The following is a 13,935-nucleotide window of genomic DNA, read 5'->3' as shown; positions in this document are numbered from 1 at the left end:
ATGTTGCCTCTTTGATATAGCCTCCAATTCAGCTTCAGGAACTCCAAAATTGGGCCAAAAGACCCCCAAAATCGTGAGCCACGTGACTTTTTAAATGAGTCATGCATCAAGGACTTGTGCATATACACAATGTTGTGTGCGTACGCACACTACAATGTGTGCATCTTCTTTGTTTCTTCATGTGTTCTCCCATTTTGCATACCTTCCTTCCACTTCTACTAAGCCATTCTTGCCTATTTGACCTGAAATCACTCAACAAAATATATCACAGCATCGAATGGGATAAAAGTGGAATTAAATTTCTTAACTAAGGCACAAACAAGCATGTTTTCACATTTAGGTGCAATTTAGAGAGAAATCACAAAAGTATGCTATTCAAATGAATAAATGTGAGTTTATGTGATGAAATTCACTCAATTCAAACCAAAATTTACCATCAAATATGGACTTATCAACCTTTTTTCTTAAATAATTGACTAAGAAATTAGCAATTAATTAGGTTAAAGAGAAATTGAATTGCCAAGAAATTGGAATTTGATTATTTATGATTTGCAGTGATTGATCTCTGCATGCCTCAATTAAATGAACACAAGGATTGTTTTCCTAAAAAGTGAATATTTCTAAAACCTTAACATTCTCACCATCATTGTCTTCACATTCACTGTTTACTATTTATTGCCTCTGTTTACACGTTTGCTCTAATTCCTCATTCATTCATCTTTTTCTTGATTTGTATAATTTGAATAGTCAATTAATCATTGTTGCTTAGTCTTTTAATTCTCGTGGGAACGATAACTCAGTCACCGTGATATTACTTGATACGATTTGATGTACTTGCCTAGTTGTGGTGTTGCAAAATTCCACATCAAGTTGTTGGCGCTGTTACCAAAGATTAACTAAGATTGACAACTACCACATTAATTGATTCTCTAAATTAGACCTTTTTATTTTCCTTTGATACTCACTACAATTCCCTCTACTATGACGTTGGAAATTTCATCTTTTCTTTTTGTTATTTTTCTTGTGTGTTTTTGCATGCACGGAAATAAGAGACAAAGAACCTCTTTAATTTGATTCGAAAATAAAGAAACCTCAAGCAACTAAGAAAGGAATCCAGAAATCAAAGGGAACTAGAAGAAATTGAGGAGCTTGAGCCAGAAAGCATGGCAAACAACACAGTCAATGCTAGAAGGGCTCTTGGCTCTTTCACAAAACCCACTTCTGAGAATTATGGGAGCAGCATAGTAGCACCTGCTATAGAGGCAAACAACTTTGAATTCAAGTCTCAACTCATCACCTTGGTGCAATAAAATTGCCAATTCAATGGGAGCCCTCAAGAAGATCCTAATTTGTTTATCTCCAGCTTCTTCCATATTCGTGACATAATCAAATCTAATGGTGTCTCTGCTAAAGCTTATCATTTGATGTTCCCATTTGCTGTAAGAGATCGAGTCAAGCAGTGGCTCAAAACTCAACCAAAGAAGAGCATAGCAACATGTGATGATTTGGTCAATAAGTTCTTAACTAAATTATTTCCACCGTAGAGGGTGGCCAAGCTGAAACATGATATCCATACTTTTATGGAACAAGACGGAGAATTCCTTTATGAACCTTGAGAGAGGTACAAAGCGATGTTGAGAAAGTGTCCCTCAGATATGTTTGATGATTGGGTACAACTCTAAATCTTTTATGATGGACTCACTCATGTTTCTAGAACTTTATTGAATTCCTCAGTTGGAGGTTTTATGCACATGAAGACTACTGAAGAAGCTTTAGAATTGATTGAGATAGTGACCAACAACCAGTATTTGTACTCCTTTGAAAGAGTAATAAAGAGAGGTGTGATGGAACTAGACACTTTGGCCACTATTTTGGCACAGAACAAGGTGATGCCTCAAAAAATTTTTTTACTCGCAAAGCAAATGGGGCACATACAAGTATCTGCAGTAGGAACACAAGTTGTTGTCTGTAACTTGTGTGGAAGAGCTCATGAGGAGAAAGAGTGTGTATTGTTTCAACGAGAACAAGCTACTATTGAGCAAGTAAATTATATGGAAAATTTTCAAATCCCACGACCCAATGTCCCCTTCTCAAAAACTTATAATCCCGGATGAAGGAATCACCCCAATTTTAGTCGGGGCAATCAAGAGCAAAAAACTTTCACTGCACCTCACTAACAACAATTCCAACCCATACAATCACAAATTCACCAAAGACTTTCTTTTGTGGAGACCAAATTTTCTTTTCTAGAAATCAAATTTTCCTCCCTTGAAACCACCATTGAAAAACTATCCCAAGCCACCACCACAATAGCTCAATCCACCTCCACATTCCTGCAATAAACTCAAACATTCATGGATGAGGCAAGATCCAACTTCTAAAATCAAGGTGCATCCATTAGAAACTTAGAAGTACAAATGGGACAAATTTTCAAGCAACTCATAGAGAGGCCACACAACACTTTTTCAAGTGATACAATTCCCAATCCAAGAGAAAAATGCAAGGCCATTAGTTTTAAGAAATGGAAAGGTGGTGAAAAAAAAAGCCACAAACAATAGCAAGCAATCTGAGGAAGCAATGGAGGATGCCAATCAACAAGAAGAACAAGTCATTGACCCTTGAATTCAATCTCTAAAAGAAAAAGCCAAAGAAGGCAAAAGTGAAAGAGTACAAGCCCAAACTTTCATTCTCTCAAAGGTTTCAGAAGGAAACCAAGAACAAGCAATTCTCCAACTTCTTGGAGATGTTCAACAAGCTTCACATCAACATCCCATTTATAGAAGTCCTGGAGCAAATTCTTCTTTATGCCAAATTCATGAAGAAGTTGCTATCCAAGAAGAGAACTTTGAAGAGAGATAAAACCGTACTAATGGCCAAAAAGTGTAGTGTCATAATTCAAAGAAATTTGCCAAGAAAAATGCAAGATCTAAGAAGTTTCCAAATTTCATGCATCATTGGAAGTACAACTTTTAAAAAAGTCTTGTATGATTTAGGAGCAAGCATCAATTTAATATCCTTATCTGTGATGAAAAGCTAAAAATCAAAGAGGAGCAACCAACAAGGATAGCACTATAAATGGTGGACAAATCAATGAAGTATGCACATAAAATAGTTGAGAATATCTTGGTCAAAGTAAAAAAAATTTTCTCCCAGCAGATTTTGTGATTCTTGATATGGAAGAGGATGAGAATGCTTTCATTATTCTAGAAAAACCATTCCTAGCCACTGGGAGAACTCTCATTAATGTGAAAAAGGGTGAATTATGTTGAAGGTGCATAATGAACACTTAATTTTTTATGTTTTCAAAACCATGCACCACTCAAGTGAGAAGGAGAATTGTATGAAGGTTAAATCAATTGATTCAAGCCTCCAAGAATCCCCTGATGAAATAACTCTAAAGGCTCCACTTCCATGCTTGAGAGGAAAAGAAGAGAAAATGATCAGCAAATTCAAGACACAAAAGAGGCTAACAAGAGTTTGAAATCCAAGTCTCCATTTGAAATAAAAAAAAAAAAAACTCTTCCTGACACCAAGCCTAAGTTTGGTTTTGGTTGTGCATCATCAAATAAGAAAGAAGTTCTCAAGAAAGTGCCTAGGAGATGGAGAAACAAGAAGATTCCTACAGAAGTTCACCAGGAGAGAAAGTGATGTTAGCTCACCGTCCATTGATGCCATATATAGTGAACAAAATTCTTTCTCTTGAGCATATTGAATTAATAAATAAAGAAATGAGAAAAAGATTCACTATTAGAGGGGAGAGGTTGAAGCACCATGATTAACCTCCACCTTAGCAAGAACCAACCGTCAAGCTAGTGATGTTAAAAGAGTGCTTGTTGGGAAGCAACCAACCGTCAGTAACCTTTTAATTTATCTTTAATTTGGTTTTGTTTTGTTTTTAATTTTGTTTGTTTTATTTTAATAAGCTTTTACATCACTTATTTGCTTTTACTAGATAAACATAATTATTCATAATTCTATCACACTGTTTTTCTTTGTTGTTTGAGGACGAGCAACCATTCTAAGTTTCGTGATGAAAACTATACTCTACATAGCCTAAAATATGATGAAGATGGAGGTAACTCTATCTTTGAGCTTTTATTTCTTATATGTTGCATTTATTTTGATAATTATGATCCATTATTATTTATTTCACCTCACTTTTTAAATTGCTTGTACCCAATATCTTTAAGCATGCAACAAAGAACTTTTGAATAGAAAAATTGAAGAAAATTTTTAAAACTTGGGCAAGTGAGATTAAGAGAACTAGATGTTCTGATAATGTAAGTATGTCATGAGGTCACATGTTTGTAAAAACTTGCATGGGGAGCTCTAAGACATGGAATAAAGTTTAGAGAAGCATTATGGAAGTTCTCAAAAATCAATAAAACCAAAAAGTAGCAAGAAAAGAAAAGAGAAAAAAAAAAGCAAAAAGAGAAGCCAAAGACTCTAAGCACCACTAATTGGGAAGAATAAAAAGAAGCACTAACTCAAAGTGTTAGTCAGTTAAGTACTTGTGGTGGTTCTGTGTCAAGAAAATCTTGAGATAGAACATTTAGAGTCACAACTAAGCTCAAGGTGCAAAGCACCCAATAAAAGAAAAGGGAAAGCTGTCTTCAAGGTGAAAATATATAAAGAGACTTCCATAATATCATCCGAATAGAATTCCTACGTTCTAAGACTTTCAGTTGTAAACCTAGCAAGCACTGGAATCCATACATATGATCATACAATTCGGATTTCACCCTACTGTCACTTGATCACTTCACTCACTGAAATGTCAAGCAATTATCAACCCACTCTAATTAGAATAGTCAATTAATCATTAGTGCTTAGTCTTTTAATTCTCGTGAAAACAATAACTCATTTACTGTAATATTACTTGATACGATTTGATACACTTACCGAATTGTGGTATTGCGAAATTCCACATTAATCACCTTCGTTCTTGAGTCTATTAGCAAGAACTTTGGTAATGATTTTACAAGACATGTTGCATAAGTGGATAGGTTGCATCTGCTCGCTTTTGACTTGTGATAGGTTTAATTTTTGGAATCAAGGTTATTAAGGTTTCGTTGATCTCTCCAATGTTCTTCGGATTGTTGAGAATATTCCCAATCATTTTACACACATCGGGTTTAACGCAATCCCATTTATTCTGATAAAAAAAAAAAGCTTGAATACCATTTTTGTCTGAAATTTTAAGACTACCCATGCTAAAGATGGAGTTCTTTATCTTCTGGTTAGCAATAGAGCAACCAATAAAATTCAAATCATCAACATTAGAAAGTACAAGAAAAGCATTGTTGAAAATAAAATAAAAAAAAATCAGAAAGATTATCAAAATAGAGTTTAGAATAAAAGGAGGTAGTCATATCTTTAAGAATAGTGTTATTGAAATCTAAACACCATGTCACCATCATTACTTTGAAGAGAAACAATTTTATTTCTTATTCTTCTAGCCATGATAATTTCATAAAAGTAAGTATTTTCGTTTCTCATCTCTAACTAAATTTATAGAACCATGACATTTTTCTTTTGTTTAAGGATATCTTTATATTCTCTCCACAATCTAATTTGGAGCTCTTCAAGAAAGTTGTTGCTGTTATTAGAGAGGATTGCTGCGATCCCATTAAATCTTAGAATTTTATTTTTTTCTTCTAGGGAATACTTAATTGATACAAGATCATAGGGAACATATAAAAATGATTTACATTACGGAATCCAAAGTTGGAATTAAAAGATGAATTTCTTTTTATTGTAACGGAGTATTTTGATACAATCGGATTAATTTCTCCAACCCCTTAACATATATAATCTAGAAACACCAGTTTAAGATTTAATTAATAAGAATAGATAAATCCCGAGTTATGCATCATATGTTTCTCAAGCTCAAATCTGAAGTTTTTTATTCCATAATCAACTCTCTAATTTATTGTTTCCCACTTAATTATAAAATTATTGGCTAAAAAGAAGAATTTGACTAATAAGAAAACAAGTAATCAATTATTATATTATTATATTAGAAATAGAATTATTATCCATTGAAAACGCGAATTAAAGAAGAAGACCGAGGAGGGTGGGACTTGGGAGAGCAAGAAGACAAGAGAGGGGTCCACTCGCCACAACACCATTTCCCACTTGCCCATTTCTCCTCCCTCTATTATGCAATGTGACTTTGTTTATTATTAAAAAAAAACATTTAAATAACCATATTAATGTCTAGGTAGTAGCTCCTCACGTTTCATCTTATATAAAAATTTAGAAAAACCATCTCCCCAAACCCAACTTGGTCAACTTTGCTAAACCATGGTTAATTAGTGTGTCATCATCACCCAAGAAAGAAAGAAATTAAAAGGGTTTATTTTTAGAATACATAATAAATTTATTATTAATAAAAAAATTTAAATATTTTATATTTTTAATAAAAAATTTTTAATTAATTTATAAAATTAACATATAGTTTTAAAATATAAAATAAATAAACTCAAATTAAAATTATAAATATACAATTTAATCGTATATTATAACAAGTTGCTATTCACACAAATTATTAGAGTAATTTTGAAGTAAAAAAATAAAAATAATAATTCAAATATAAATATTTATTTAATTAAATATATTAAATTATTTAAAATTTTAATTTTTAATTATCAATTTTTACATAAAATTATTATAATATCTTTTTTAACACATATCGATTACAGATTCCAACTTTAATTTTAGAAATAGAATAATTAATTAATACATACAGTACCTTAGCTTTAGTATTTAGTACTTAATTAAACAACATCATTGTTACAAAAATGTGTTAGGAGAATTTATCATATTTTAAAAGAAAACACACGAAGTTTCAAACCCCATGAGAGCGACAACATTATTAGGTACATCAAATAAATCAACATCATCAGCATCGGCATCTTAATCAAGTCCATCGTCTAACCCCACCCACAAACTCCACTTCTCTTTATTTATTTATTTATTTATTTTTATCACACAACGTTAACATACTTCAATAATCTTTATGCTTTACTATATCTTTACACCTGTTATCACGCTTGCCCCACATAATTAATATATGTGTCAATTATTTTTTAATCCACTCCATTACATTTGTTTTTTGGTGTCTGTCTACATTAGTATACGTTTTATATATAAAAAATCATTTGTATACTTTTATCTATTAATTTAAATTTAAAAAAAAAAAATATAATTCCATACAATAATATGAAATTTTTATGACAAATAATTTAGAGTTTGTTTTTATTATTTTATTTTCTAAAATATAATTAGAAAGGAGAGGCTGAGTAGACTGGGCATTATTAATCAAAATGACAATATATGTGTATTGTATAAAAAGGATATAGAATTTGTACATCATTTATTTTTTGCCTGTGAGTTTACATGGCAGGTGTGGTGTGCTTGGTTGAAGTATGCTGATAGAACATGGGTCACTCAGGGTCCGTCAAAGAGTTCTTCGAGAGTTGGACTAGAGTAGCAGGCGGTAAGTCGGAGCAAAAGAAATGGCTAATAGGCTTCTTTGCGGTTATTTGGAACATTTGGTTGGAGCGGAATAGCAGAGTTTTTCAGAGGTCAGAGACAAGTGTTGAATGTGTCAAGATTATGTCATTTTCGAGTTATAGGGAATGGTGTGGAGTTGATCCGTTTGGTTGTTGATGGCAATGCCAGAGATGACAACGGATTATACTTAGTTTTTGTTTTTATGTCTTGTTTTTTTCAGTTTGCTTGGATCTTTTCTGCTCCACTTCATTGTGTAGAATACTAATAGAATAGAAATAGAACCGTCTTTTCTGTATATTCTCCCCGGTTCCGTTGCTACCGCGCGCTTTACGCAATCGATCGGATCGTGTAGATATCCCTTCAACACGACGTAGGTCATCGAAAGGGTCTCGAAGACTCACCAAAGCACGAAAGTCGGGATCTTTCAGAAAAATGGATTCCTATTCGAAGGGTGCATAACCGCATGGATAAGCTCACACTAACCCGTCAATTTGAGATCCAACTCGGGATTTTCCTTGGGAGGTATCGAAAAAGAATTGGAATGTAATAATATCGATTCATACATGTTAAAAACAAGAGACTAAAATGGAGGAAAGATTTTGTGTATTATTGAGTGTGTTCAAGTTGTCTATTCAAGTTGTCTGGAATGATACAATATAGAAAGGTATTTATAGGGGTTAAGAGAATCGTAATAATAAAGACGTAATATTCTATAATAAATATTCATATATACTAAGTAATTCTAATTGACCCTAATTGATCCTAATTATAATCTAACATCTCCCCTCAAACTCAAGTGATAACTTGAGTTTGAAACTTATTTAAAACAACAAAATAAAAAAAACTGCATAAACTAATAAAACGGTGCAGACAGAACTGCCGGAAGGAAGCGCAGATGGAACTGCTGCTTGTCTGAAGGAAGCGCAGATAGAACTATCGCTAGTTTGAAGGAAGCGCAGACGGAACTGCCGCTAGTTTGAAGGAAGCACAGACAGAATTGCCGCTAGTCTGAAGGAAGCGCAGACGGAATTGTCGGAAAGAAATGAAGACGAAACTGCCACAAGAAAACACAAACGAAACGCAGACGAAACTACCACGAGAAAACGCAGACGGAACTGCCACGAGAAAACGTAGACGGAACTGCCACGAGAGAACGCAGACGGAACTGCCACAAGAGAACGCAGACGGAATTGCCACGAAAGAGAGCGAAAACTATATGATTTCTTAATGAGAATAGGTAAGCAGCGGATGACAATGGTGTTTGATCATTCGACTCGGAAAAAAAAACACAAGACAGAAAAATAGGCTAGTCGGTGAGGTAAAAAAGCATCAAAAGAGTGACAAAAGGGAAAGAAGAATGGCATAAAAAAAATGCAAAACTACGGTAATTTCACCGCAAGAAAAACAACATATCCTCTTCAAGGAGGATACCATGGCTCTGATACCATGTTAGAAACAAGAGACTAAGCTGAGGAAAGTATTTTTGTATATTTTTCAGTGTGTTCAAGTTGTTTATTCAAGTTGTCTGGAATGATATAATATAGAAGGGTATTTATAGGGACTAAGAGAATCATAATAATAAAAACGTAATATTCTATAATAAATATTCAAATATACTAAGTAATTCTAATTGATTTTAATTGATCCTAATTATAATCTAACAATAGAGATGAGCTTCCTTTGTTCAAAAAAAAAAATATAATTAGAAAACAAAACTATAGTATTATGTAAAAAAGTTTTATAATATATATTATAGCTTAAGAAAAAAAGAATAGAAAAAAGGAAGATGCTCATCAGCTTTTGTTCCTTTGTTTCTTTAATTTACTGAAATTCTTGATTAATAATGTGGTACAATAATTAAGTGGAATTCTTAATTATGTATTTCCAGCTCTTATTGCCTCAAAAAGTATGCGTCATGAGTTAAAGGGTTGTGGATAAAACATACTTTTAATTATGAATTCATTAGATATTAAATAAATAGCGACGGATATATCGAGTTTTACTTTATGATTTCATCTATCTATGAAAAAAAAGATAGCCTAAAATAAGATATTATGGTAATATATATTAATGCAACAGAATTGTAATAGCATTTTGTTTCTCTTTTCCCGTTATAATTCCTCGTGTCCGACAGCAAAACTTTTTCAATTATTATTTTTTTTTTGGTGTACATTTTTTTAAAAAGAAAGAGCTAGTTTTATATTTTTTACCTAGATTTTGTTTTTTTTATATATATAAATATATGCTAGTTCTCCACGCACACTTATTGAAAGACTACTTTCTGTTTACGAAATCCCGTTTTATATAACAAGTATTTGAATTGAATTCTGTTTCTTTAAATTGACTCTTAATAAAGATATATATTGAATTACCTAAAAAATTTATGAAATAAAATACAATAAAATAGAATACAATACTTTTTTTTTTCAGGATATATATAAGCCGCAAGCAAGACGGGATCCCATTGCTACATGACTTCATCAGATTGAAGATAAATTTGTTTCATATAAAACGCTAGAATTTTTTTCTCTTTTTTAATTTCTTTGGTCAAGAAAAAGCACGAATACCCTCACCAATTTATAAAATTATTAATTAATATTATTATAAAATTTACGAAGCTGAATAATTTCTTTCTAAAAAAAAAATTAGAAGTCAATATATATTTTTAACTAAACAATAGAAAATTGATTATATATTAATGTAAATTTAAATAAAAGGCAAAAATAAAAAGGTTAGTCAACTAATATTTTTTATTATATATATGTACTTTTTATATGTATCATAAACACATGCAACATGCATATATCCTCATCAATAATTAACTCACATATGAATATATATTGTTAAATTTTATAGATGTATCCCCAAAAAAAAAAAAAAAAATATTAAGAGCTTTTCATCAACTGTAGATTTGTTTATACTAATTAAGTATAAACAAAATCTCAAAAAAGGGAAACAGAACTTTCCTTTTCCGGTAATGTTGTAACATAAGTTGGCCAACCATTATTGACTCAATTAATAACCCTGTTATGAAATCAGTTAGTTTTCTGAAAGTGTAAATTAATTAACAATTGATAATTATTTTGAATACACACATTTTTCATAGACATTTCAAAATAGAAACAGTAATAAATATTTCTATCGTACGGGTCAAGAAAATGTAAATATGTTAAAATTATAAATATTCAAAATATTGAAATTTTAATTTTTTTTCATTAGCTTTTTATGTTTAGTTTTGTTATGTGCTAAAAAAATCTCTAATTATATTTTTAATACATTATCCCACATAAAATTCTATATATATGTCTTATATACTAAATCTTTTTATAACAAGGATCCCACTCTAAAAAAATCTTGATATTATATTATGAAACAATCATGCTATATATATATATATATAAATAAATTACTAAATTTTATATAATGTATCTTAAAATATAAAATATATATTTAAAATAAATTAAATAAAAAATATAATTTTTAAAAAATATATGATAGTTAATTTGGTAGTTAATTTTTGTGTGACCTACATAGTATTTTTTGTAATAAAATAATTTGTCTCAAAAATTTAAATTGATAAAAAAATATATAAATAATTATATTTCTAATATATTAAAAAGACATTGTTATCAAATTTAATTAAGTATTTAATTTTTTAATTATGCAAATAAATTAAAATAAGTTAAAAAGCCTTTATTTTGGATAAACGACGAAACAAAGTATGCAAAATTACTTTTATTGACTTATTTTTAGAATTGCTTTCTCTTCAACTTATTTTTTTCCCGATTAGTCGTGTTACTAAAGTAATTAAAAATCTTGCTTTGTTTCTTTAATAAATAATCTAAATAACTAGCCATTTTACTAACAAATATAACATTTTTGTCAATCTCCTTTTTAAAAAGAAAAAGAACATACAATGTTATTTATTTATTTATTTAAAATTTTACTGATGACCCTAATAAGTGAATCTACTATAGATTTTAGTTCCTTTGTCTTCTCTAATTCTCTTCCTCTTTCTCTCCATTCTTGTGCTTCTAGCCTTCTACTTCTTCTCCTCCTTCCTTTTCTTTTTCTCCACTCCATCTACCTTGGTTCCTCTCTCTTTGTTTCTTTCCTTCTTATTAAACCCACCCCCACCACCATACCACACCTCTTTTTCAATTCCACCTTCACAACTTCACCAAACCCCATACCTTCTCCCCTCTGTCTTTCTCTTCCCTCATCTCCTTATATTTCATTCCCATATTCACACCCACACCACTTCCCTTAAAATAAACCAAAAGCACAGAACTCTCACAACACCCCCCCCCCTTCCTCCCCTCCAAAAAAAAAAAAAAAAAGAAACATAAAACCAAACTATATAGTATATTTTTATGAACAGTATGTATGACTATATAAAATAAAAATCATTACCCTTGTTTTCTGTTTCCTACTCTTTTTAACAATATTATCTATCTATATTTTTCTTTCCATTTTTTTCATAATATATATTTCTCTTTCTCTCTCTTTCTTTCTTTTGCTTTGATATATGTCGATGGCTGGTTTGGATTTAGGAACAGCATCACGCTTCGTTCAAAATCTTCACAGACCAGACTTACACCTTCAGCAACAACACCATTACCAAGATTCCCAAGAACAACAACAACACACACCAGATCGTGCACCTGCACCTCAGTTCTCCGGCGAAGAAGATGATACCAGCCAAGGTGGCGGAAGCGGAAGCGGCGGTGGAGGCGGTTTCGAGCTCGGCTCCAGCTCTGGAGGCCGGCGCCCCCGGGGCCGTCCCCCAGGCTCGAAGAACAAGCCGAAACCGCCAGTCATCATCACAAGAGAGAGTGCCAACACGCTAAGAGCTCACATCCTCGAAGTTGCGAGCGGCTCCGACGTCTTCGACAGCGTCGCTACCTACGCACGGCGGCGCCAGCGCGGGATCTGCATCTTGAGCGGCAGCGGAACCGTCACCAATGTTACTATCCGGCAGCCAGCTGCGGCAGGCTCCGTTGTCACGCTCCAGGGAAGGTTCGAGATCCTGTCGCTCTCCGGCTCCTTCCTCCCGCCGCCTGCTCCGCCCGGTGCCACCAGCCTCAGCATCTACCTCGCTGGCGGCCAGGGACAGGTAGTCGGAGGAAACGTCGTCGGAGAGCTGATCGCTGCGGGGCCAGTGATCGTCATCGCCTCGTCGTTCACGAACGTGGCGTACGAGCGGCTGCCGTTGGACGAGGAGGAGCAGCTCCAGATTCAGCCGCCCGGAAGTGCGGCGGCTGGAAGTCAGGGCTCCGCCGGCGTCGGAAACAACGCTTTTCCAGATCCTTCTTCGGGTTTGCCGTTCTTCAATTTGCCGCTTGGTATGCAGAATAATAATGTTCAATTGCCTGTTGACGGTTACTCTTCAGGTCCACGCCCTCCGTTTTAAGGGCACGGTGTCCTTCTTAAGGGCCTCTGCCCTTATTTCTTTGATATGTTGATAAAGCTATTGAGAAGTGAACGATGTGAAAGTGAAAGAGGTCTCAACTCAATTAGTAAGGTGCGATTTGCAAATTTTATGGATTATTACTATGCTGCTGCTGCTTCTTCTTCTTGTTCATGATGAATATTGTAGTGAGTAGTTTCAGTGTTGTACTTTAATTAATTTCTTCTTCTACCTAATTAGTGAGTTTCTCATTGGATTTTTTTGGTATTTGGAACTTGACTTACTTTAATTAATGAACTTCGTTATCCATTATTCTGTTATTCCTACATGTAGTTCTAACTTCTAACACGGCTCTAGCTAGTAGCCTAGTACTCCTATAATTATCTCTTTTTTTTTTGTTGGTTATTTTTCTTTTGTGATATTTGAGGGTTAAGCTTTATAGTAATGGCTTTGAACTACACTCATAACAGTTGTTGCACTACTAGAACTACATGTTTCTACGATAGGAGCTTCCTGTTGTTAGAGAAACATGAAGCGTTAATTAACTCGTCATTTATGTTAGAGCTTTTTAATTTGTTTCCCTAGCTACTTGCCCTAAATCTATTGAAACCACACATATTACTAGGATCGTAATGGAAACCCTTAATATTAGTTTTCAAATAATCTAACTTGTTTAATTTTAAAAGTTTTACAGATAGGTATTCAAGTAGTTGCAAACTTGCAATTAAGTCTTTGTGTTAGGTAGTCATGTATATACGAATGTGTGTGCAAATAATACAAATTCTTATATGCATCTTTCGGTTAAATACACTAGCTAGCGACTTTTAGGAAACAAAGGTGACCCTTCAAGATAGAAATAATAAGTTTAAGCAACGGTAATAGCGGATTTAGCATGTTGTAAGATTATTATTATTATTATTATTTTTTACTTCCATATACCTTGTCGTATGTTTTGCTTTCTTACTGTTTATGGAAGTCAAGATTGGTTTCCTTTTATTTCTTCAGCG

General features: G+C 32.9%; 1 protein-coding gene across 1 annotated transcript; it reads left to right on the top strand.

Moving 5' to 3' along the window:
- Positions 1-11,484: 11,484 nt before the first annotated feature.
- On the top strand, positions 11,485-13,240 carry LOC112720566 (AT-hook motif nuclear-localized protein 23). The gene has a single exon (XM_025771547.3). The coding sequence runs from the start codon at positions 12,047-12,049 to the stop codon at positions 12,929-12,931; it is 885 nt and encodes a 294-aa protein (XP_025627332.1). The 5' UTR covers positions 11,485-12,046; the 3' UTR covers positions 12,932-13,240.
- The last annotated feature ends 695 nt before the right edge of the window (positions 13,241-13,935 follow it).

This window comes from Arachis hypogaea, chromosome 11 (assembly GCF_003086295.3).
Source record: "Arachis hypogaea cultivar Tifrunner chromosome 11, arahy.Tifrunner.gnm2.J5K5, whole genome shotgun sequence".
Taxonomy (NCBI): domain Eukaryota; kingdom Viridiplantae; phylum Streptophyta; class Magnoliopsida; order Fabales; family Fabaceae; genus Arachis; species Arachis hypogaea.
The sequence above is the reverse complement of the archived record's forward strand: the minus strand, read 5'-3'. Positions and strand labels throughout refer to the sequence as shown.

Excerpts from the sequence above, each read along its gene's own strand:
- LOC112720566 (XM_025771547.3), top strand. The coding sequence starts at position 12,047 with ATGTCGATGGCTGGTTTGGATTTAGGAACAGCATCACGCTTCGTTCAA.